Genomic DNA, 24,530 nt, shown 5'->3' with positions numbered 1-24,530 from the left:
ACCCGGGCAAGGTTTGTATGTCCGGGACCAAGAACAAATGACAAACGATCCCTGAAGGGACAGGGTGCTGCCTTTGGACCCAGCGATCCTACTTCCGGTAATTTCTCCGAAGGAACCTAAAACAATAATTTGAAAGAACATAAGCACCCCTGTGTTCATTGAGGCGTTATTTATAATCGCCAAGAGAAGGAAGCAGTCAAGGGCCCATCAGTAGATGAGTGGATAAAACAACTATGGGACATTTACACGGTGGAATGCTACCCGGCTGTAAAAAAGAAAAAAATTAACCTTCGCGACAGCACGGATGGACCTGGAGAACATTATGCCAAGTGAAATAAGCCCGTCAGAGAACGACAAACACCACGTGATACCACTCGGAGGTGGAATCCCATGAACAGACTGAACCGACAAGGAAAATGGGGACAGACTCCTGGACAGAGCAGGACGACGGCTATTGTGGGGGGGCGGGGGGCGGGGGGGCGGGATCGAGCCAAAAGGAAAAAGGGCTCAGGGACACGGACAACAGGGCGGGGACTGCAAGGGGGCAGGCGTCAGGGGGCCAAAAGCTAATGAAGCAATAACAAGAAAAAATAAGCTGCTACTTTAAAAATAAGTCATAAAAACAAAACAAAACAAAACAAGAACAAAGCTTTACAACAACCAATTCCGAATTCTCTCTTCAGAGAGAGCAGTGGACCGGAGGAGCCTGGCGCGTGGGACGGTTCCCCTGCCGTCCTCTCGTGGGCGGGGACCTGGCACCCGAGAGAGGGGGTTCTCCTGACACGTGATAGCCGACATCCAGCTGCGAGGACCCCGGGGACGAGCGAAAGTCGCCCGGTGTCTGACCCCCGGCCCGGCTTTGTGACGGCGGCGGGGGCCGCGGGGGGGGCGGTGTCCGAGGCTGGCCCTGGCCCCGGCTCCGAGCGCAGCCGCGCGGGGGACACCCAAGGGTCCCGGGGCGGGTTCCGAGCGTGCTCGATGGGCGCACACCGCTGAATGTCCTGCGGGCGACCGGAAAAGGCGTTTGTCAGGATGCTCGCCCAGGCAGTCGAAGCAATTTAAATAAATTTGGTTCTAAATCCAGAAGCAACTCACACTAAAAGTGATATTGAAAGTGATTTAACAAGCGCAGGAAGGACAGGAACTCGTCGTCAGTGGCTACTGCGTAGAATTGGCCTGACCAACCTTCTGCGTGAGTCCCTCACACCGGCCACAGGCCGCTTTTCACAAGACCAGCAGGTGGCCGGCACCCAGGGGCAGCCGGAGGTGAGCAAGGTTCACCAGGCAGAGGGACCAGGAGAAGACACTTGTCCGGGTGACGTGGTGGCAGTGCCCGTGGGAGCCACATCTCAGATCGACAGACCCAAGGGAGCCAGAAAGCGCCCCACTTTCAAAGGCTTTTTGATCAGAGCCCATTTCTCATCCAGGAAGCTCGCAAGCAAGTTCTCCTTCAACCCCTGCACACAACTCCAGAGAGGGAGGGTCCCGCAAGAAAGGGTGCGTGCGGCGCAAGGTCAAGGCCCCGCTGTGGACACCGACACGGGCTCGGGCTTGGGCTCCGGCCCTCAGGCTCCCGGGGCCTCAGAGTGTCCCCTGGAGTCTCTGCTCCCTTCTCTGCTTAGTCTTCCCCACCTGGAACACCTTGGGATTGAAATCAGTTAAAGGAGTTTTGAAATAACGAAATGTAAAGTGCCAGAGGGCCGTGGCTGTCCCAGAGACTGGGGGCACACACGAGGCCGCCGCGGCCGCCGCAGCCGCCGCAGCCGCCGCAGCCCCGCGTTCCAATCTGTCAGCCCCGTCTGCCCACGGCCGAGAGCCGGAGATCAATGCGCTGGACCGGCCTGCCTCGAATCTACTCACTGCTTTTCACTGGAAACCCAACCACCCTTTCCGAGCAGCACAGCAACCTGCCGTGCCTTCCAGAAGCACTTGGCCCAGGAAGAGGCAAAGGGCACCACGTTCAAGCGCCGGCGGCCCGCGGCGTGACCCACGCAGCCCTGTAAGAAATGTGCGCCTTCGCATGAGTGGTGGCGCATTATTTCCCTGTAAAATATCAGTCTGTCTTGGAAATGTGCAGGACTTGGAGAAAACATCCAAAAGACGAAAGGTCTTGAGGCAATTTCAGGGAAAAGGGCTGCCCGTACCACAACCTGCAGGCCGGAGACCTCAGCCTGCCTGAGGCTGCGGTGCAGACACTGGCACCCGGGAGCGGGGCTGACCCCTCTCCCCCACCCCTGCCCACCTCTGGCGGAGTGTCCATCAACTCCCCAAGGCCTGCGGGATGGCACCCAGGGTCCTTTACCGATCAGGCAGGTCCCTCCGGCTCTGTCCCTCCGGAGCCTGGGACTCACGGTCGTGAAAGGAACAGATCTGCGAGCGTCCACAGACCGTCTCCAGGAGCTGAAGTGTGGACAGACGCAAGTCGTTTCTCATCCACATAGCACCCACCCCCATGTCGGCAAATCGATTTACGGAGAGACGAACAACTGCTCTCGGGCCGCCAAGGGACTGGCCTGCTGACTTGTCCACGGAACCTCGAGCCTCAAGAGCGCCGTTTTCCGCGGCTGGGAATTTTGAGGTGGCTGACACGGGTACATTTTCCCCCCAGACGACACCCCCCTGCCTGTGATCCAGACCAGCTGGGAAGGTCTGGTGCACAGCCGTCTCGTGTAATATCACGTGTAATAGGGGAAGACTTACAAGTTTCAGTTTTCCTCAGCACAACCTTCCTGAGTTGTCATCCACGCTTCCTGTCAAAGCACGCTGTAACTATTTCAGAACAATTTTTTAAGGCTCAGTTACTAATAGGATCTTTGCTCAGAAGCAGCTGGAACCTCCCGCCACCAGCCTGCTCTGGTAATTCTCTCATCAGATGACTCTGATGACACAGGCTACCTGTGAGTCACCTCGTTCAGACTTGGTTTCTGAAAGGAACGGTGAGACATGCCACGGACACAGCCAACGGCCCCCTTTACTGAGGGGGCTACTTTGTGAACGAATCTCGCAACAGAGTAGCTTGGATTCAAATCTGCCATTTCTATGACGATGGCAAGCGCTGGCCTCCCATTCAGATGGGAATGAAGATTTAAAAGATAATAATGATGCTGACTCTGATAATTGGATCTTGACCAGAATTTAAAGCGTCCCTGAGAAGTGTCAGAATCCCTACCGTTAATTACAAGACCCTCGGGGACTGCTCCCTTCGGAAGGACACAGCCCACAGCCGCCTTGCCTCCGCTGCATCAAGGCCACCGCAGAGCTGGCCTCGGGCACACTAATCACTTCACGGGGGTCACATCCCAACCTTATCAAGCAGGAAGCTCCCAACCTCTTCAAGCTCCTTCCCGATAGGAGGGTTTCAAGGAGGATGATTAAGACACCCTGAGAGCATGTGGGTGAGTGAGGAATTCGTAGAATTAATGGGCCCCGTTGTCCCCCATCATCCTCGGCGATTCCTCGCAGAACCGGCTGGGGCACACAACGCAAGGTGGCGGAGACGCCAGATAAAACCGTGTGTGGGGGCGTCGCGGGCCCTGGGGTACTGCAGAGGGGGGCAGGGGAGGGGGTACTGCAGAGGGGGGCAGGGGAGGGGGTACTGCAGAGGGGGGCAGGGGAGGGGGTACTGCAGAGGGGGGCAGGGGAGGGGGTACTGCAGAGGGGGGCAGGGGAGGGGGTACTGCAGAGGGGGGCAGGGGAGGGGGTACTGCAGAGGGGGGCAGGGGAGGGGGCACGCGAGACAGCCGCCAGGGTGGAGGGGTCTGACTGCTGAGTGGCCACTGCACCTGCGCACACACACGTGCCCACCCAGCCTGGCCCCGGGGCGCGGCCGCCTCAGCTCCGCGACCAGCTCCAGTGGAAGCACCCAGGCCAGGCCACTGCGATGACAGCCCCTGGGCCTGTGAGGCTCGTTAGCACATCAGCTGATAGTGAGAAGTCAGCCCTTTGTCCGCCACTTAGCGCTCTCTTGTTAGTACATACAGCGAAGGACCTGAGGGTTTGGCCGCGTCTCCCCACCGTGTGGCTGATCCATGGCACCCGCCGTGGGAGGGAGGCGCCCCTCCGGCATCATGTCATGCGCCAGGAGGCCCTAAAGGCGAGGTGATTTACCCACGGGGCGGAGCGTGAGCCCATCACAGCCAGTTCGCGCGCGTGGACTCTGCGCTCTGATTCACACACACGGAATGAAACACAGAGGCCACCGTGCCGCCGCCCGCCACGCCATGCCACGCCGCCCTGGGTCAGGGCCGGCGAGCTCCGAGATTTCTCTCCTCCTTTTAACTCTCATCTGCTATGCACAGGGCGTGGGAGAAAGGGGTGTTCTGAATGCATTCCCCTGAAGTTAACTTGAGGACTCAGCGACAGCTTGCTAAGGAAGCCGCGGCAGGGCCCACGTATTTACAGGCGCATCAGCAACTGGTGCAGCCGCTGCAGTAAGCCAGAGCGACACGCCCCTGCAAAATCTCAGGGAGTGGCGCGGGAAGTGTTACTACAGAGCCTGCCAGGGGCTCCCGGAGGCGGTGACGCTCAGGTGCCAGCTGACGGAGCGGCCTGAGACTCGGGGCAGATTTGTTTGAAGTGCACAGGACAATAATTTTGGAAGAAAATCCCTGCACGTAAACCTTGCATTTTTAAGAGAAAAAGACAATCCAAAGACATCGAACCCACACCACGTCGCTGTAATCACCCATCCCCAGGATGGTGCCATGGCAGGCGGGTAGGCTGCCGCGGGGTCACGCAGAGCTCTCCTCGCAAAGCGCTTGGCAGGGGGCTCGGCTGTGCGGCGGCGAAGTGGGCTGCAGGCAGGGAAAGGGAAGCTAGAAGAGCAGGCGGCCGGGGCTCCCAGGGTCTTGCCCATGGCCCAGCAGCCCTCGCCCGGCACAGTCTGCAGCCGCGTTCTGGCTCAGGCGGAAGAGGGGGGCGCACCTCACCCAGGCGAGGCTGGCTGGGCTCCAGCCCTTCACACTCACGCTGCGGAACTGGACAGTCAGGACTTTTTCCAGACGGCCTCCCCGCCCTCCCGGGGAACAGCGTGCAGCAGGAGCAGGTGTCCCCTTGACAGAGGGTTACCAACACTGGACTGCACTGCAGGGCGTGGGTGGCACCGCCTGCAGCCTCCTGCCTCCTGGATGCTGCTGGGCCCGCGACCCCGGAGGCTGCAAGGCGCTGGGTAAACCCCTGGCCGAGCCCTAAGAGGCCATGAGGCCAGGAGCCCAGGCTCGGGAGGCACCTACACGCTCCCCTGCCTGCTCGCCCGCCGGGTAAGCCGGTGCGGAACCAGTCGGCGGAGGCCGGTCCAAACTGCACAGCAGCGGAGCGCTGCCCCTGACCGAACTCGGCAGCACCCGCAGGACAAGTGAGAGGAACAAACAACAGGACGCTGCCAGCTCCCCTGCGCAGAGCAGAGGAGCCACTGGCCTGGAGAGCCCCATCCTCCGCCAGGTCCCCCCGCAGGCTCTTCCCGAAACGAGGCCGGGGAGCGGGGGGGAGGCAGGGAACGGGGGCCGAGCATGGAGAGACCCAGCCGTCCGCCGGGCAGAAGAGGTGCCTGCATCTCCTCCGATTAAGTGCCAATGGCGTGGAGGGGCCCCAGATCCTGCCTGGAGCGAGCCCAGTACTGCTGCCCTGGGAAGGGCCCTAATTGTCTGCGGGCGGAGGGGGGCTCGTTGTGAAAGGGGGGGGGTCAGGATAAGCGCTGGGCAGACCAGAGCGGTCCAGGGCAAGGGGGCTAACGCGGGGGCATGCGCCTTCCAAGGCTCCGCGCTCATTCGTTAATTCAGCAAATTTTTAGGAGCTGGGGGCAAGGACAGTACTGTCCCCGGTTAACGTGCATCCCCTGCATTTCCGGGGATGGAGGAGGAAAAAATCTGGGAACAAAGAGTCACTCGTGGGGAGTGCAGAGAAGCAGGGAGGGGGGCGGCGCCGGGGGAGCCTTCAGAGGGCTGCCACACAGCGCGGAGGCAGCGTTCCCAGGGGACCAGGCAAGGCGTGGCCAGCCCTTCCGGAGCCTGGACGGTGTTCCCGGCAGGGGAGGGAGTGGCAGCCACGGAGACAGGGGCAACGGCGTCAGGAGGGGCGGCGTGCAGGGCACCTGTCCCCACGCCCGGGGTCGCTCGGGTGTCAGTGGGAAAGCCCGGGGTGGCGCCCCCCACGCCCAGGCCCTGTCTGGACAGACCACCTGCTGCGTTCGACATGGAGGTGGTGTGCACGGAGGAGTCCAAGGGCCCTGGGAGGGGCGCCCGCGGCTTTTGTCCCCCTCATTCCTTCACTCTCAGCAGGACAGCGGGTGTTCTCTCCTGGCCGCCTGGCTGTCAGGGCTGAAGGGACCCTGCTGTGTCAGCCAGAGAGGCCACACGCTTAACCTCGGACACTGCCCCCTCTGGCCAGCCGTCTGCGCTCGAGGTAACCTGGGCACAAGGCTCCCGCCCGTGAGAAAAACCCCGCAGCGGAAGGCAAGAGCGCAGCACGGAGCTACACACGGTGTCCCCACCGAAGGGCCCGGCAGGCACACACGCCTCGTCCCCGAGCGGGGGGCACAGCCACTTGCAAGTGGCAGAGGGGAGGGGCGGGGTGGGGGCGGGGCGCACAGCTCAGGGTCGCCGCAGCAGGCGCTTCCCATCGGACGTTCACCCCGCTCACTCCCCTCTGCTGCTGCGGCTGCTCTGTCAGGGAGGAGCGGGGGCAGGAATCAAGTCCACAGATAAAGTCGAGTCCCTCTGTTAACAAGAACCCAGATTAGATTTCTCTGGGATTACATGGTTCCTGGTGTGATAAATTGGCTACCACCAGCATTGCCGAGGAGTTGCTTAATGGGAAGTCAATAACTGCAGGCGCCCAGGGCTGCGGGGCTGGCCTAGGAGACATCGGCACCCGCCCTCCGACGGAGAGCTCCCGCCCTGTGGGGCTCTGGCCGGGGTCATGGTCTGTGGGGCGCACTTTCCATATTCGCCCAGCGCGCTGATGAGATTACTTTTTGTACCTAACACCCCCTCTTGGACGCCATCTCTCACAGGCTCCACGCCAAGGGTCTTGTTTTTCTTGTTAAATATCCACGTTGAAGAATTCTTTTATTGGTATTATCTTGATCACTGTTAGCTCTTCTCCCCATTACGAAATGGTCGGTCAACTGATAATACGGCTAAAACGATGTCTGAATTCTCCTTACAGCTTAGAAAGCTTTCGCACCACCGCGGAGCGGGGGTGGGAGCAGAGCCTTAGCTCACTCAGTGCGATGGTCAGGGCAGTCATGACCAGACCACTCAGAGCGAAGGCGGCTGAGCCCTAACTGTGGGAGACTCGTCTGGCCTCCTCGGCCCCCGAGGTCAAGCGGGGCAGCCTGGGCGGACCCCTGCCTTCCCACGGCCCCGGCTGACCGAGCTGGGGGCCGCGCTCCCACAGGCCGCACGCCCTGCGGGCCGCGCTTTCCCCGACTTGCTGAGCAGGGACCATGCCTCCAGCCCACGCGCTCCAGACGAGCAGGACGTGCGTGCATGAGGTTTGCTTCTGCGGCCTGTGACCTGCAGCGTGACCCAGAGACAGGCCTTTGGAAAAGCGGGGAGAACACGGGTCCTTTGTTTGGGGAGCAGAGGGTGACTGGTCACAAACTTCTTGACAATGTTTTTAATTTTGTCCATAATACTATAGCCTTTGACAACCAGAAAAATGGAACAGTGAATATAAAATATAAAATGGTCCATTAGATGGGTCTTGAGAGCTTGTTTTTAGAACTCCAGATAATACAGCTCCGCAGTTTTGTCTTTCCAAAATGTCAAAATTTGTCTAGGATTAATGGTCCTCTAAATCAATAGGATTTCATGTTTATAAATGGTTTACGGTTCCCTGGATAGAAAATGTTATGAGCTCATGTATTCTCATCGTCGCTGAACCTTTACTGAATCTGCTGACATTTAGTCTGGCACCCAGACCAGACCCGGAAGGAGTGCGGTGCAGAGCTGTCCGGAAGCCTGGCGTGACACAGCGTCGGATGCAAGGGCAGGGCACCGGGGCGGCCGGCAGCAGGGACGCGAGGCTCGTCCCGCAGAAAGGACGCTGGACCTGGGGTGCGACCCCAAAGCCACGGGGGCCGTTAAGAGTTGGTGAAGGTTAGGAGATCAACAATGGACGTTTCAAAGCTGAGAAGCGAGGACGCTAAGCAAGTGGCCTTCCTCGAAGAAATTTCATAAAAAAACAGCACATACTGAAAAGAATCATCTTCCACCTGGTCATCTCTAACAAACCACCACCATTGCCGAGCATCGCGGACTGTGCACAATGCCTGTGTGATGCACTTTCATACAATGGGCAGGGCAGGCTTGCTCACGCCAGCGTCACCACGAGCACGTGAGAAACGTGCTGCTATGACGTGATGATGGCTATGATGTCACTAGGTGATGAAAAGGGTCGCCACCATCCTGTGGACCGCTGCCGTTCATGGGGCCTGGCGCAGGCTGGCACATCACTGTGCAAGACTGTATATATTTTAACACCAACTGCGCACAATGACAACACTTCAGAGGTTCCCAGCGAAAGCAACTACGTTATTTTTCCAAGAAAATAAACCTATTTGAAATACAGCTGACCCTGAACAAGACAGGTTTGAACTTATCGGGGGTTTTTTTTTTTTTCCCAATAAATACCATAAAGATATTGTTTTCTCTTCCTTATGGTTTAATTAATATTTTCTCTAGCCTACTAGCATATAATCCACTGGGCGTACAAAAGAGGTGTTAGGAAACTACGTTCTCAGTAAGGCTTCCGGTCAGCAGTAGGCTATTAGCAGTTAAGGTTTCGGGGAGTCCAAAGTTATACACAGATTTTCAGCCACGAGGGGGACCGGGACCCCTGACTCCACACTGCTCAAGGGTCACGGGGTGTGGATCTAAAATACATTACAGCCAGGTGCTTAATACGGAGCCCACAAATGACAGGATAAACACAATAGGAATGACCGTTACCCCTGGGGGGGTGTCACCCAAATTTTGCATCCCTCCGGGGGGACCTTCACACACGCAAGACCGAGCACTAACTCCGTCCCTCTGCTCTCTTTCCAGTGTGGAGCTGGACTTCAAGCAGCAAGAAGACAAACTCCAGCCCGTCCTGAGGAAGCTCCACACGTTTGAGGAAACTCAGGTCGCCCCTTCGCCTTACTCGCAGGAGACGTCCTCCGCGACCCCCAAGCAAAAATCCAAAACGGAATCCAAAAAGCACGGACGCTGGAAACTCTGGTTCCTCTAAGACTCGTGGGGCTTGCCGTCTCCAGACCGCCCTTCACACCCACTGGGGACATGCCTGTCCCTTCCCAACCGAACAGGATCTAGCTGCTGGGGCTGACGCGGGCGCCCGGGTCTCCTCCCCCCCCCGCCCCCCCGCCCCCCCCCGCTTACCAAAAAGGCCTTGGTACTCACAGGTGATTGCCAGGAGCGAGCTGCCCGGTGTCACAGCCTGCCAGCTGCCCTGTGCCACGTCCGGACGTGGGTGTAACACCCAAAACGAAACTTGAGGTAGCCAGAGAGGACCCGGGAAAAGCTCCCCCACCCCAGACGGGCGCGCCCCACGTCACCAGCCTGCAACCGGCAGGCCGCCGCTCTGCACACAGCTACAACTCACGATTACTTTCAAGCCTTTATTTTTTTTAAAGAATAACGAGAAGAAAACGCAAGCCTTATGTTTGCCAAGGACTTCATTTTTACGTTTCATTTGGCAAAGGGGCGGGGCGGGGGCCGAGCGTGGTTTGCAGCACATCCAATTCCGGAGAAAGCACAATTTTTTCAAGTGGTCGGAGACCATGACTATTCTCTACAATGTGACCCTATGTACATCTGCCTTCATGTGCTGTAGCGCTCCGCCCGGGGACCCCGTGCCCGCGGCATGGCGGCGCCCAGAAGCAGCCTTCGCCCCGTCTCAGACCTGCGACGCGCTGACCGCTCACTTTCCAAACGGCCGGCAGCCAGGACCCCCACGGCAGGCCATGCCTTTAACCACTGCAAGTTGACAGGGTCGGAGCTATTGGACACTCAGCTTTCTTAGATCTCATTTTTAATCTTTTGATACCCAAAGGCCAGGCGATCAATTCTGGCAAGAATTCCAAAACACACGTAGAGGTACACAATAGATTATACAGTCACCCACCCATCACGGGCGTGTCTCTGCAGGCCAACCCCCGAGACCTTGCTCGTCACCCAGAGCGCAGGCCGGTGCTCCATGCCGCGTGCTGTGCTTTGCAGCACCCGGGGAAGACCAGGCCACCTCCATGGGGACAGTGTGTCTTGCTTAGCTGCTGCCATCAAACTTAGTGACGCCTGCATTGAACCTGTTAGTAAAAGTTGTCCTAAATGAATCACGTAGGGGAAAGCTGTGAATCAAATGTTTTTAGGTATTTTTTAAATAAATAGTGACACTTGAGTTCTTTTTTGATTACACATTGCAATATAAACTTTAGTTCCTTTATTTTTTCACTCATCCCTTTGCAAGTATCTTTTTCTAGAAATCCAAACCCCCGGTCTCTGGATGAACTTTGTCTATTAATTGTTGCTTTTCACAATAGGAAGTAGGGACCTCATTTTGCCTTTTTTTTTTTTTTTTTTTGGTACAACTTAAATTTTGAATAGTTTGTGCACCTACGAGAAAACCTAGTCTTCACGTTTCTGTCCACAGTCTCACGTCTAGTCTAGTGCTGACCCACACATGTCATGGAGTCGATGCCAAAGCGGCCCCCACGGAGGGGCCTCTCCCTGCGTTGGTCAGAGCAGAGCTATTTCTTGCCTGGCGTTTTCCTCCTGACTCAACAGCGAATCTGCGTTAGTTCCAAGTGCTTTGATTCTCCAAGGACCTAGTAGTGATCAGCCATCAGATCCGAGCTTGAAACAGGCGAGTCTTTCATGCTAACATTCTTTGGGGGTTACTCACGCTATTCCGCAGACGTATGCTGTCATTAAAAGAAAAACACACATCTTTGGTGGAAACACTGCACAAGCATACAAATCCTTGGGTATCCGTAAAAAGAAGTGAGAAATATTTTTGTGCAAGAGAAGGACGGACACCATGAGCCCGTCTCATGAAGGAAGTGCAATTGTGTCGTGTTGACATAAAATTTAAAAAACGCATTTTGTGTATTTTATACTGTTTTTAACTAAAGTTATAATAATGTTTGCAACGCGTTCTCTCTCCTTGTGTTTTGAGAATTCCCAACTCTCTCCATGAATTGAAATAAGGGTATAAGCAGCATTCTAATTAGTTCTATAAATCTGTCTACACAAGAGGACATGCTAGGAAACAAAGTAACGTCCCTGTTTGAAAGCAGTCTAGACAGAAATAAATTTTTGAGAGTCAAAAAGGAGACTGAAGTTAGACTCATTCCCATTTTTAAAAAACTGTCTTCAGAATAAAGAAACTATTTTCAAAGCCATTTCATAGTTTAATGGCAACATGTCACTCACAGACAATAGTCTTGTCTTAGAAAGATTTAAGTAAAAACTTTGATACAAAAACCAAGGTAAAAAGTCCAGTGTTCCCTCATATGTACATGTACCCATGGCATTACGTATAGAGGTTAAATTATTATACTTGTCACTAAGTTCTTTACTAATTTTTAAATAAAAAAAAAAAATGAAAGATCATGGCTTGTTTGGCTGTTAAACTCACTCTGCGGCCGCGGTGAGTTGGGAAGTCGTCCAGGCTGCCGAGAGCTTCCCCGAGGCTGCGAGACAAGGCCACCCCCAGCGGGGGCACTGCTGGCTGGGTGGCTGGGGCCCAACTCCGCGGGGACCCCCCTTACCACACCAGGCACACACTCTGGCCCGGGCTTCAGCTGCCAGGACGACAGGGTGGCTTTTTGAGGACACAGACCGGCTACCGCACAGGCTCACAGAAGGACCGCTGATTGATTGACACCCAATTTTTAAAGAACCTCAGACACACAACTGAAGCCCATGTGTCCAGGGACAGTGCTGCCAGGGCTGCACGGAGACAGCCTCCCTCCAGTCACCCACCCACCCGGCCCCGGCCTCAGGGGACCCGTCACCCCCCCCTCCCCCTCGCCCCGCCCCTGGCTGGAGCGCCAACACCGCAGCTGGGCTGAGCAGCCAGCCCCTCCCATAGAGGCCAGCCTAGGACTGAGCCCTGACCCAGGGGAGAGTTCCGCCAGGGGCCCGGGATGGGGAGACCTGCACCCCTTTTCCTAGTCACCACAAGACCAGGGTCTACTTGTAAGGAGAGGAGGCCACCGGCGGCTGCAAGGTGGCTCCCACTGCGCTTGCCTCTCCACGGGGAGGCGTGTAACTCCGGTGCAGAAATGGCTGTGGGACCCAATGCGCCCCCACAGCTGCCGGGGGTCACGTTCTGTAGCCGCCTGCGAGCCACCTCCTGCCGCCGCTGCCTCAGAGGCCCTCTCCTATGAGCCACGCGGTACAACAAAGACCACCGTGCCATGCTGGGGCACTCTGACAGTGTGCCACTGGCTTCCAGGACCTGTGCCCTGCTCCTTGGACTTCAGGCCCGCCCCTCCCCCGCACCTGCTCTGGGTGACCCGCCCCTGCTCTGGGTGACCCGCCCATGCTGCGAGGGTGCCAAGGTGTCCGTCAGCGCAGAGCCCTGAGGCGAGGCGGGCCCGGGCCAGCGGCCTGCCTCCAAGCCGCTCTCTTTGGGGGCTGCTGTGGGCGTGGCACAGGCAGGCGCACAGCCCTGGGGTCCAACTCAGAATGTGCCCCACCATGCTGGGCGCGCGCATGTCGCCCTAGGAGGCGGCACGGAGGGGAGGGGAACGAGGCGGCGAGGCCCCTTGCCAAGCCAGCCGCCGGTTGGGGGCGGGTGGTGCTGAGTCTCCAGGAGCAGGCTGATGAGCGAGACTTGACTCGCTCACTGAGCCAGGCAGCGCCCGGGGCGCAGCATCACCTGGAGCCAACAGGCCGCCTTGCTCAGGGACCCATCTCCTTTCACGGAGACAAACCACCAGAGGCACACTCAGCCCAGGGTAGGTGGCAACCGATTTATTTACCGTAAGGAAATGGATCTGCGTTAACGAGCCGTGCCCTGAGCTGCAGCACACATTCCAGAGGCAGGGGCCGGGGGGGGGGGGGTAAGCCTGGGAAAGCGGCACAGGGCCCATCGGAACAGCTCCTGGCTAACTTGGGGCGCCCTTGTGGCTCAGTCTGCCTATGCAAGGGCTGCAGCCTGTCTGTCTCAGGCAATGATGTGGGTTTTATTTCCCCTGCAGTCGTTTCAGTCAGTGGCCTCCCCAGAAAAAATGCCGGCGCCACCAGCCCGTGAGGAAGGCAGGAAAGCCCGCTACACCACCACCAAACGCAAGTGAATTTGTGGCCATCGCTGCGGACAGGCGCGCCCGTGTGCGGTGACTTCCTGAAAGCCGCGCATCCTCTAAGCAGATCAATCACCCAGCGTCCCAGCCGAGGTTCTCTAGACAGCACACGCACGGAAAATCCCGGCGCTGCCCACTGGAAGTCTTTCTAATGCGTTACACTTTCTTTTGCAAATGATATTAATAGCACTTTTTTCCAAAAGCACATTGATTCATGAACGCCGTTAGAATAAATGTTGCAAAATGAATGGCCGGGCATGGAGACAGCATGTCTTGGTGAAAACATTTGGCGACGAGACTGTCCGTTGAAAGGCCATTTCTTCCCACACGCTCTCCCCAGCGAGGAAGCCAGGCTCCGAATGAGGCAGCCAGCTTCAAAGGAAGCGCTGGGGTTTCTCAGGGACGGCGTCTTCCCCACCGGTGACAGGGCCGTCCAGGAAAGTCCCCAGCAGGGGGCGCTCGGAGTGGAAAGGCGGTGGCTCCTTTCCCTTGAGTGGAAGGGGTCAGGAGGTCTGGAGGTCATGGGTCGGGGCAGGGGTGGGAACCAGGCAGGAGGTGGGCCTCTCCTGAGCCTGCTCCTGAGGGGTTTCCACAGGAATCTCTCCGTTGAGGCGGCCCCTATTTTCCTTGCAGTGAACTGGTAATTTCCAGTCTTCTGGGGTGTATCCAGGCCACAGAAAAATCTTTAAAAGTCCTTCTCACTCGATTACGTTTTTTAAAGGACCCATTAACAGAAGGTAAATCCGATCATTTGAAAGCAGCAGCTAATGTCACAGAAGGACTATCCCTGTGTGTCGCTCATTTCCTCTGCTCTCAACCGAGCTCTGCAGACGAGCGCTTATTCCAGCAAAGACCTAGGGGCCGGGGGGGACCCAGGCCCCCACCTACCTGTCACTCAGCTCAGGCCACCAGCCCACAGACGAGCACCCAACTGGCCATGGTCACCTGGTCAGAACTCACCTAAAGACCAAGAGAACTGCCTCCCACGGAGGGCCTAGAATCCCTTTCAAACGCGGAGAGAAAAATAAAATCCCAAGTCGGCCAATACAGAAGCAAGGCCCCCCCTGCATTATTCTACAGGATCCAACGGCACTGCAATGAAGAGACAACAGCATCTTAATTGTGCGGCATGAGCCCCGCGAGGCCCCTCGGGGAGCAAGGCCCCTCGGGGAGCAAGGCCCGGTTAGGCCCCCCTACCACCTGCATTCCCGTGCCTGCCAAAGGGAGTTCTATTTGTTAAGAAAGTATAATCCTTAGGATGGAGGCCTATTTTTATGCTAAGCATGAGATGTATTCCAACAGGCCATTTCAAACGATGCTGAAAGATCTAAACTACACTAACACAAAGGATGTACAACCACTGCATAGTGTTTTATAAAATACTAGACACAGGCGAAAGGCGAGGCCCGAGCTGGGTGCCCCGGCCCCTCCAAAGCCCCGTGACGCACCCTGTTCTCAGCTCCCTAGAGATGCAGGCGGGGACAGCGCCAGACCTCAACGGCCATGCCCGGCACCGACCCCCTCGGAAAAGGAGGTCGCGGTCCTGGCGTTCCTGCCGCCAACGTCATGGAAGCCAGCCATCAGCAGGGGAACCACAGCCACTCAAAACACTTTTAGCCCCGTGATTCTGTACGCCCAGTTCAGAGATAACTTAGAATTTGTAAGCTGATTCGCAGTGACGCCATTTCCACCCCACGGATGCAAAAATGGGCACCACGCACGTAAGGAGAGGAACCTCTGTGATGTGATGGGGGGTTAGGGTGCCCCCCGCCCACAGACCTACACGCCGTTGTCTGGACGTTTTCCCCTCCAGAAGCCCGCCGGTTAGGTTCTCTCCCCCCTCGTCAGGGCTATCCCCCGCCACTCCCACCCCCCACCCAAACGCACGGAGCAGCGTCGAGGACGCGAATCTACAGAGGAGCACAAGGTCGAGCACAGCCCGCAGGGGGGCATCATCCCACCCCGTGGCCGCCATGGAGGGACTCGCGGCTCCTTGGTGGCTCAGAGATCCTTCGGAACCATTCTGATTTCAAGCGGCCAACGCCCATCCTGAAAACACACCGAGGCTGCCCCTGCTCGCTACACAGTCAGAGCTTATTCAGAACTGTTTTTTTGAGATTTCTTCCAGGACAGCCTAGCTGGTTTTACAAACAGCATTTTCTAGCTTCCTATGACAGACACCGGTGACCCTGGAGCGGGGAGTGTCCGCCTAGGGTTGGGAGGAGGCCCGGATCCACTTCCTGCCCCGGGGCTTCGCGGGGGGAGGCCGGGACTGTGGGGAAAGGGCCCAGACGTGGGCCGCTCGCCGTGGGCCACGGCCGACCACTCGGCAGGAGGGACGCACTCAGCTGGGTTGTGGGTCCTCACCGTCATAACCCTTCTCAGGAAGGGCCAGGGCTGTCCCCAAGGATCTCCCAAGGGCTCCTCACGACACACAGCTGCCTCCAAGCCGCTCAGGAACGAGGCCCCCAGCTCCTGCTCTGACCGCTCTGCCTGCAGAGGTCCCGGGCGCTGGCCCACAGAAGTGACAGGACGGTGGGCACTGAAGAGGCGCTTCCTGCCCCGGACACTGGACCGCCACCCCCGGTCTGGGCATGGTCCAGAGGCTTCTTGGAAACCCCCGGGACCCCACTGAGATGAGCATCTCCAGCGTCCGCCTTCCGGGAGGGACGAGGCGGCCAGCGCCGGCACCAAACCCGGGCTGCGTTTCAGAGCTGCCAGGCTGGCTGGGGATGCAGAAGGCGCTCTCGTCTCTGCAGGGCATCTTCTGCGGTGGCCCAGGCAAGCAGAAGGGGGGACTCAATGGGAACCGCCCCCCGAGTCTCACGGCAGCCAGTACATACATGAGGGCGCGCAGCGGGCCACCTATCGTTCCTGCCGCCGTAACCGTTCTGCTCGAGACGCAAGTGGTTTCCCTTATGCATCCCGGATCCCATGGCCCGAGAGATGCCGCCGTGTTCCATGCCCCCTGCGTGATGTCCACCAGCTGAGCTGTAAGCACAGGTCACCATCTCTCCAATTCCAAGGACCTGTGCCAACATGTGGAGGCTTCCCCGCCCTCCTCCTCTCCCAGTTCGCCTGGTGGCCACGGGGCCCAAACTCAGGGAACCCAGCCCCCAACCAGAGGCAGGGCCACCTCTGCAGTTCACGCGCCTTCCCTCCGGCCACCTCCACAGCTGCCCACCCTGGGAGCCCGCCTCTCGCCCGCTGTGGCCCTGCGGGCATCAGCATGCGCCCACAGCCTGGCTGACCCAGCCCACCCAACGGGGTCTCGGCAGAAGGACGCGAGCCCGCACGCCACTCCTTCCACCACGTGGCACCATGCTGAGGGAGACACCCGGGTCGCCTTGCTCAGTCCCTGTCGAGGCCATGCACATGCAGCTAAGGGCACGTGAGGAAGACAGCTGTGCCAATTGGACAGCCAGTGGGGGCTTCAACAGCACACCCTGCTCGCTCATTAGGAAAGCTACTTTTTTGAAGTGGCAACAAACTTAAGTAGTAACATGTAGCAGAAATGAAAGAAATTAAATGGGCGTGCTGCTCGCTCATTAGGAAAGCTACTTTTTTGAAGTGGCAACAAACTTAAGTAGTAACATGTAGCAGAAATGAAAGAAATTAAATGGGCCCTATAGGCGCTTCTTTTGCCGAGGAAACCAAACTTAGAATAATGGGGGTGAGGAGGAAAGTGGTCAACTTTGGGATAAAAGCACCATAACACAAGTTTTATATTATTCTTAGGAATTTCCTGGAAAAAAAAATAAACCATTGTCTGCCTCAATAATATGTATAGAAGAAACATCTATGATACATTAGAGTAAAAATAAAATAGCTAAGTTAGAGCATCTTAATTGGTTCTTAAGGTCTGTCAGAAAATTTTATTCATGGCATCTTAAATGTAAGTATGTAGAAAGGAACAGCCAGAAGAACGAGGACTTAGACAAAACCACACATCCTTCACGAAAAGTAAGTGACAACAAAATTAGAACCAAATGCTTCCGTCTCGAAAAGGTTGGCTGGTGCACCCTCCAACCTTGACACGTGCTTCTAAGCTTGAGGAAAATGCGCACGGTTTAAGAGGCAACTAAATGCATCTCACCCGACCGCGACGTGGAAGTAAAATAAGCTTAGTTCCGACAGACGGCTGGAAAAGGACCCGGTGGGCGCTCAGGCTGGGAAGCAAATGGCATTCCTGGGAAGCAGGCTTGGCTGCGAGGGAACCCCCAGCGACGCCGCCGCCGCCGCACACTTACGATGAGGTCGGAGTCCCGCCCCATGGAGATGACGGTTCGGTTCACTGTCCGGAGCAGCTTCTCCATGACGACCTGCACGTGCCTCGGCGTCGGTCCCTGGGGAGACACACCGGTGAGAACCGACGCCCAGGCCGGCCACCGGCACGCCCACCCGGTGGCCTGTCACCGAACCCATTTCCCCCGCGGAGAGTAACCCACGAGCGACCCTGTGAGATGAAAAACGGTCCCCATCAAAGGCAAAAGCCTTCACAAAGAAACTCAAGCAGTTTTATTAATTACAGTCCATTAACGATAATTTGGTATAGAATCATAGTAATTGAATTCAAGCAAACCTAAAAACGAAAGCAAATCTGTTTAAACGCCATAATGCTGAGGAGCCCTGATTAGCCCGCTGATGAGTCTTCCGGCGGCCGCGGCCCTTGTGCGGAGGCAGGCAGGCGGGCGGCGCCGCCAGGGCTGCGTGGGTCACCGCCGGCCGCTCGGGGAGCCTGCCCACGGAGCAGGGTGTCCGCACGTTCCCTCAGCAAACCACCGAAGCTCACGGGCGTAGGACCCGCTGGGAAGAGAGCGCTCCTCTCGTATTTCACGTGCGATGGGACTGAGTGGACTTAAAGAGGTGACGTCCGCGCCCGGCCCGGCCACGCCACCCCTGCTGCATGAGGCTGGCCGCTTGGAGCCCCTTTACTGCCAAATTATCTCCAATAAAAACTGGGACGCCCTGGGCCCCGGACTGGAACCCTGGAGGCTGGCCCCTGGGTGAATGAAGGCTTCCGGAAGCTTTCAGAGGCCGTGCCTGAGGGTGAGTTTATTCTGGTCTCCAAGGGCACCAACCAGGTTCCAAGGGAGCCAGGTAGGAGGACGCAGGCAGGACAGGGCGGGGGTGTGTGTGTGTGTGTGTGTGTGTGTGTGTGTGTGTGTGTGTGTGTGTCTGTGTGTGTGTGTGTCTGTGTCTGTGTGTGTGTAGACTGCGAGTGTGTCGGGGGCCAGGTGGGACAGAGCTATGAGCTGACCCTGCTGACGTGAAAACCCCGCCAGCCTGTGTGGTGCTCAGGACAGACAGGGGAGCCCTGTACCCGTTGGCAGACACGTTGGGGGACCAATGCTGTCACACGTGAGCACACATGTGCACAGACATACAGGGTGGGTACCCTGGGGGCAGGGAAGCAAAGAGTCCGACTTGCCCACATGTGCTGGTGCTAACTGCTGTTTAAAGAAAAAGGTCAATGGAATAAGCGTACAATTTAGAAATACAAAAGGAAATGCCATTTAAAAAATACCATTTAAAAAATAAAAACAAGCTTAAGGAAGCCCAGGAAGAAATTACCCACGGGAAGAGGAACCCAGTAGAGGAGGAGAACGCTGCTCTCCGAAAACTCTCCGAAAAACCGGCGACTTAAAAAAAGGAAGGAAAAGTCCCAATGTGCACGTATCAGTTTAATAGAAGAACTGAAAGAATGCAGGTCATTAGCCTCCACTTGTCTATTTCCAGTTCTTAACAGCCAGGCCTTTGTCTGGCTTTAAGAATTAAAATCTAAGTCTTGGGCGGTGTTTAGCTGAGAAGTTATAGGAAAGACACTTAAAAAGAAATACGTTTGATGAGGAAGAATAATCACTGTGACATAATTAGCATCCCTCAGACATAAATCATCTGTGGGGCTAACCTGACTGAGAGGGGGTAAGCCATGCAGCCACGGCCATTCCCCCTGGCGTGGCCGCAGGGCGTGTGCGCCCCAGGCGGGGCGTGCGCGAGGCACGGGCGGCTCCCACGGCCCCACTCACCACGTCCTTCCTGTACAGCACCTCCAGGATGTTGCTCAGCAGCTGGCAGCAGGCCTCCAGGTCCTCCTGTCTCTCCAGGTGGCACTTGAGCTGGTCCGTCATCATGGGCAGCAGGATCTCTCTGCAGTCTGCAGGGACAGGGGTGCTGGTCAGCGGCAGGCCCCCCGCCTCCCGCCACCCCCGACACCACATGCACTTCCCTAACAGGTCGTCACAGCGTTCGCAAGGACGCTGCGTTTGCATTCCGCCGACTGACAGCTGGAGACGGTCAGGTGGCTGGGCTACGAGGAAGTCACTTAGGTTGCGATGTAACTTCCACACACAACTCACAGGTGCACACGCACGGGTCTCTCTGTGAATACACAGGAACGCACAGCCGTGCCCCAGCCACCCCATCCACCACCCGCCTTCTGCGGCCTCAGGTGCCCGTGGTCAACCCCGGTCCAAAGTCAGTAAATGGAAAACCCCCGAAAGAGACAATCCACACGTCTTCAATCATGTGCTTTTCTGAGCAGCGGGACGCAACCTCGCCCAGTGCGGCTCCGTCCCCCCTGGCATGTGAATCGGCCCTTTGTCCAGCACATCCGTGCGGTACGTTCAGTACAATGAGGTATGTTGAGAGGCCACGTTCATTTAACTTCTGGTACGGTGTATCTTTATAATTATCCTTTTTCACTATTATCATTGTCACTCTCTTACTGTGCCTAATTCATAACTAAACGTTATCATCGAGTGTATGTCTAGGAAAAGAAATACTATATACCAGGCGTCAGTCTATCCGCCGTTTTAGGCACCCACCGTGGATTACAAGGAATTACTGTGCATGTGTATAGAACACACACAAACACACATCTCCCCATGTGCACAGATACAAACACCGACACATGCTGGAGTTTTCACTAATTCTGTGCACCTGTAAATTCAGTGACTTGCAACTTTGGACAAAATACTTCTCACGACAAAAACGATTCCAGCTGCAGCGCCTCAAACGCAGCCCCAGGAGCCCCAGGAGCGCCAGGCACGGCTTCCAGCGCCCCCAACCCGCCGCTGCCTCCTACCGCTTCCGCGCTCCACCAGCTCGCGCCTGCTCAGCCCTCCACCTGGTCCCCACTCCCTCGGGGACCCTGTCTGCTGGCTCGGGCCCGCCCAGGGACAGGGTGCGGAGGCTCAGAGCTCAGGCTCTGGTGTGACGCTGCCAGCTTCCCGGCAGGACCATTTTGGCGGCCCCCACCCCCGCCCCGAGCCTCGGTTTCCTCATCTCTAACATGGGGACCACGGCACAGGCTGCCCACAGGTATGAGGCGTAAGGCACCCCTGGCAAGGCGGACCGGAAGGTCTGCGTCTGGCCCAGCCTAGACGCTGAGGACAGGGGACTGGTCTCATGACGTGACACTGATGCTAGAATCATCGAGCCGCAGCCTCTCTGGCCTCCCAGACTCCTGACCGAACACATAAGCATCCTGGGGTCGGGGGGGGGGGTGGTGGGGAGCAAGCATTGACCTGGGACATGAGCGCCAGGGAGGCTGCCTGTAGGAAGCAGGACGAATAAGAAATTGCCGCGTGGGGCGGCAATGGGGGGACAATCCAGGAGAGGGACCATGATGCACAACGGCAGGGAGGCTGCAGCGAACGAGAGATTCTCAGAAGCGCAAGCACAGCTCAAGGGGGCGGGGCGGGGGGGGGGAACAGCGGCAGGGGCTGGCTGAGCTTCACCAGGAACAAGACAGGCGAAGTGGAAGCGGGCGGGGAACTAGAACATGCTGGAGAGACCCCCCTATGGTGCTGCTCAGGCAGGGCAGTGGAGACAGGGGACGCGGAAGGGGCCGGTTAGCTGCCGCCCCAGCCAGGCGAGAAATGCTGGCGGCCTGAGCGCCCGCCGTAGTCCTGAGTTTGCACACACAGCCCATGGGAAGCAGGCCGACCCTGCTGCCGGGGGCTCGCCATAGGCGAGGGTGTGGGGACAGGAGGGTCAGCCGCTCCGCCCGCATCCCGGTGTGGACGGGCGTCTGATGAGGGTGTGGGTTCGGACAGCTGAGGTGGCCTGTCAGACGCCCGCAGTGACCCCATCGGCAGGTGAACGGAGAGGGGGCTTCTCAGGGCCGGAGAACATTTCTGGCAGAGAAACACAGACGGGGGGTCATCAGCCCCGAGCACGGAGGCAAGCCGGGTGGGTGACTGACGCTCTCCAGGGGGCGTGCGCAGAACGGATGGCGCCCGGGCAGAACGGAGGGAGGTGCAAGGGGGCAGGGGTGGGTGGGCTCACCCTGACTGAGGGAGAACAAGGTGGTCCACACGGCCCCTGCGGAGGCAAGGATGGGTCCACCAGGACAGCGCGGGACGCGGCAGTAAAGGCACCCAGACCCCGCCTCACAGCAGCATCCTGGGGGGCTGAGGAGGGAAGGAGAGCGGGGTGGGGAGCAGGTGCAATCCTGCAGGGAAGCTGGGAAGCACAGGCACGGGGTGCAGGGCCCAGAGCCGGGGGACATGTGCGGCTTCTGGTGTCCTCCAGACAAGAGCAGAGAGACGGGGCCTCAGAAAACTAAAGAACAGCAAGGGAGCGGATGCCAATGAGATCACGGATAAAACGCAATCAGTGAATGTCTCTTCCACCTGGGAAGCCCCATTCAGCTGGAGCCTCATCCCCCGTCCGACGTGTGTGCAGAGCGCAGCCCAGCTCCGGGCCGGGACCCGGCCCGGCCCCTGTCCCTCCCTGGCAGAGCACGAGAGAGGAGACAGGAGGGCTCGGGAACATGGAGTACGCTCAGCCGGCTTTTAAGATTTCACACTGTAGGAACTGCAACGGTAAAGAGACACAGAAGCAGGTTCTGCATTAATGTTTCCTGGCTTTTCCTAACATGAGGGAAAAAATGGGCGCAAAGTCCTGGAATGGGTCTTGCGACCACATGGAGAGCCCTGTGTGGTTGGAGAGCGAGGACGATGCGCTGGCAGAGGCCGGAGGGGGAGGCGGGAAGGGGCACAGACCAGGACACGAGGCGGTGGCAATCCACCCACCCCCGACCCCGCCACGAGCCACCGCACCCGGGGAGCAAGGCAGGAAGTCCCACTCAGACTTCTTTGAACTCCGCTGAGATGCAGCCCCAGGAAAGGCCTGGCAACCGCTCCACATATTTGAAGGCGTCTGTCCAATGAATACGTGAACTCACTTGCTGACTTCGTAATTGCAGGAATCAGCACTTTGGCAGAGCCTACGTGTGAGATGCTGGGGCCTCGCGGCCCCACGGTGCACAGGCCAGCCTGTGGCTGTGATTCAGGGATCGAGGAGCAGGAGGCCCAGGAGCACGGGGAGAAGGCGCTGTCCCGGGGGCACCAGGTCGTCCCTCCGTGTCAGGGCCCCGGTGGGACTTCCTCATCTGTCACCCACCCTTCCTGCGATGTCGCTGGATGAACTCAGGTCCCCCTGAAGAGCACCTCCCCAGACACCACGGCCCCTTGAACCAGACAAGCTTCACTCCCAGAGGGTGCACCCTGACCGGGGGCCGTCCAAGGACAAAGCCAGGCCAAGCACACGCCTGGCGGGAATGAGCTCCTGGCGTCGACGTCAGCCTGAACACGCATCCGCCCCAAACGCTGACCCACCGAATACATGAATCCCCCCGACACCAAGGCCCGATGTCCTGCTGACAGCGTTGCGATGTTCACAAACCAGAGCCACCTCTCCACGTCTGGCCTGCTGGCCTGAACCCCGACAGAGCATCCGCCAGAGGGGTGACACGCCAACCTCCCGGGACTGCAGGCGGAGCAGCTCCCTTGACAGATCTGTCCGAGTCCAGCGCCGCCTGTGCCACCCTCGTGGTCCCCAGCAGGACATGTCCGGGATGCATCCCCTCGCCCTTCCGCCTGAAGCACATCCCCCCATGGGATCCCCTCAAAGGGGGTGAGCCTTAGTGGCCGCCCCGTCCACTCCTGGTCATCCCTGTCACCGCCACCGCCCAGGAGAGTAAGCTGAATTCCCACGACATCTCAGAGGGAGAAGGTCGGACCATGAGAATCCGAGCAGATCCAGAAAAAACTAGGACAATGGGACCAAGGGAAGCCAGTCCCTGCGGACGGCGGGCAAGGCTCCTCTGAAGGAGCTGAGGAGGGACCCAGGGGGGCGCAGGGCCTGCCGGGTGAGCCGCCCTTGTCGGGGGAGGGCCGTTTCCGTGAATAGAGCTAGGAAATGAGAGGAAGGCAGTGCCGACTCAGAGGCAGCAGAAGTGGCCGTTCAGGCCCTGGCCAGACTCCATCCCTGGCCGCCCCATCGACCTGTTGCGCTGGACAGGCTGCTGTGTGTGGACCTCCCTGCTCTCAGAGGGAACTGAGCGTTGGCTGTCATCTGTCAGAGCCACCCCCGGGTGCAGGCGGCCCTGGCCGCCTCTTCATCGGCAGCGGAGGCACCATCGGCCGCGCCCGGCTGCCTGCTGGGAGCGACCCCTATCCCCTGCTGCTCAGGGTTGGCTGCTTGTTACCCAGACTCTCCTGATGAGAAACAACACAACTTTGGAAACCTCACTGCCATTTTGTCATGGCTCATGACATTTCATTTTCTTAGTCCCCTGAGAACAGTAAAGTCCACCTGCTCTACGCTGTCGGGAGACCTGTATGCACAGCCGGGATGTTTTCGATGTCCACCCCACAAGGACAGGTCGAGACACAGTGGGGAAGCAGGGCAGGCACACTTCACCAAGGGGACAAAGCGAGTCAACACCTGCAGGAGAGCTTGGTGAGAGCGGTCAGCGATCCCCCAGGGGGGTGGGGGGACTATCGCCCAGCCGAGGCCTGAGCTCCAGCCACCGCCCACACACGAATCTCGGGACCAGACTGCTGGGCGCCCAGGCTCCCCCTTGCGGCTGCACTGACCACGCCAGGCATGTCACACAGGCCTCTAAGGACAGAGGGACAAAGGGCAGCAGCGCCCTTCAGAAACATGGACCAGACCCCACAGCAAGAACTACCGGGTGCCCAAGTCCTTCAGAGCGGCTGGGACCCCTGCGAAGGGCAGCCCAGGCTGCCGGGGCACCGCGAGGCGCTGCTGGCTCTGTCGTCCGCTTCCCCCGACGGGGACGCAGTCCTTGTTCTTGCCCAGGCAAGCAGCCCTGCACATACACCGAGACCTGGTGGAGGTCGTGTGCGCGCACACGTGTGCCTGCCTGCTCACAGGGAACAGCCCTGTCTTCCTGGCCAGACGGCTG

At 58.1% G+C, this 24,530-nt stretch overlaps 2 protein-coding genes across 2 annotated transcripts in view; one reads left to right on the top strand and one right to left on the bottom strand.

The window, feature by feature from the left end:
- INSYN2A (inhibitory synaptic factor 2A) overlaps window positions 1-9,231 on the top strand; it is a 28,699-nt gene extending 19,468 nt beyond the window's left edge. Inside the window, exon 3 of the mRNA XM_054581688.1 lies at window positions 9,048-9,231. Coding sequence (XP_054437663.1) covers window positions 9,048-9,231 — 184 coding nt within the window. The remainder of the gene's footprint in view (window positions 1-9,047) is intronic.
- DOCK1 (dedicator of cytokinesis 1) overlaps window positions 1-24,530 on the bottom strand; it is a 383,329-nt gene that overhangs the window by 211,807 nt on the left and 146,992 nt on the right. The window contains exons 26-27 of the mRNA XM_054581689.1: window positions 19,339-19,466; window positions 17,560-17,655 (exon numbers count right to left, since the gene is read on the bottom strand). Of these exons, the coding sequence (XP_054437664.1) occupies window positions 17,560-17,655; window positions 19,339-19,466 (224 nt within the window). The remainder of the gene's footprint in view (window positions 1-17,559; window positions 17,656-19,338; window positions 19,467-24,530) is intronic.

Source organism: Pteronotus mesoamericanus, unplaced genomic scaffold (assembly GCF_021234165.1).
Source record: "Pteronotus mesoamericanus isolate MK-2021 breed Mesoamerican mustached bat unplaced genomic scaffold, CSHL_Meso_final contig_657, whole genome shotgun sequence".
Lineage (NCBI taxonomy): Eukaryota > Metazoa > Chordata > Mammalia > Chiroptera > Mormoopidae > Pteronotus > Pteronotus mesoamericanus.
This window is presented reverse-complemented; position numbering and strand designations above follow the sequence as displayed.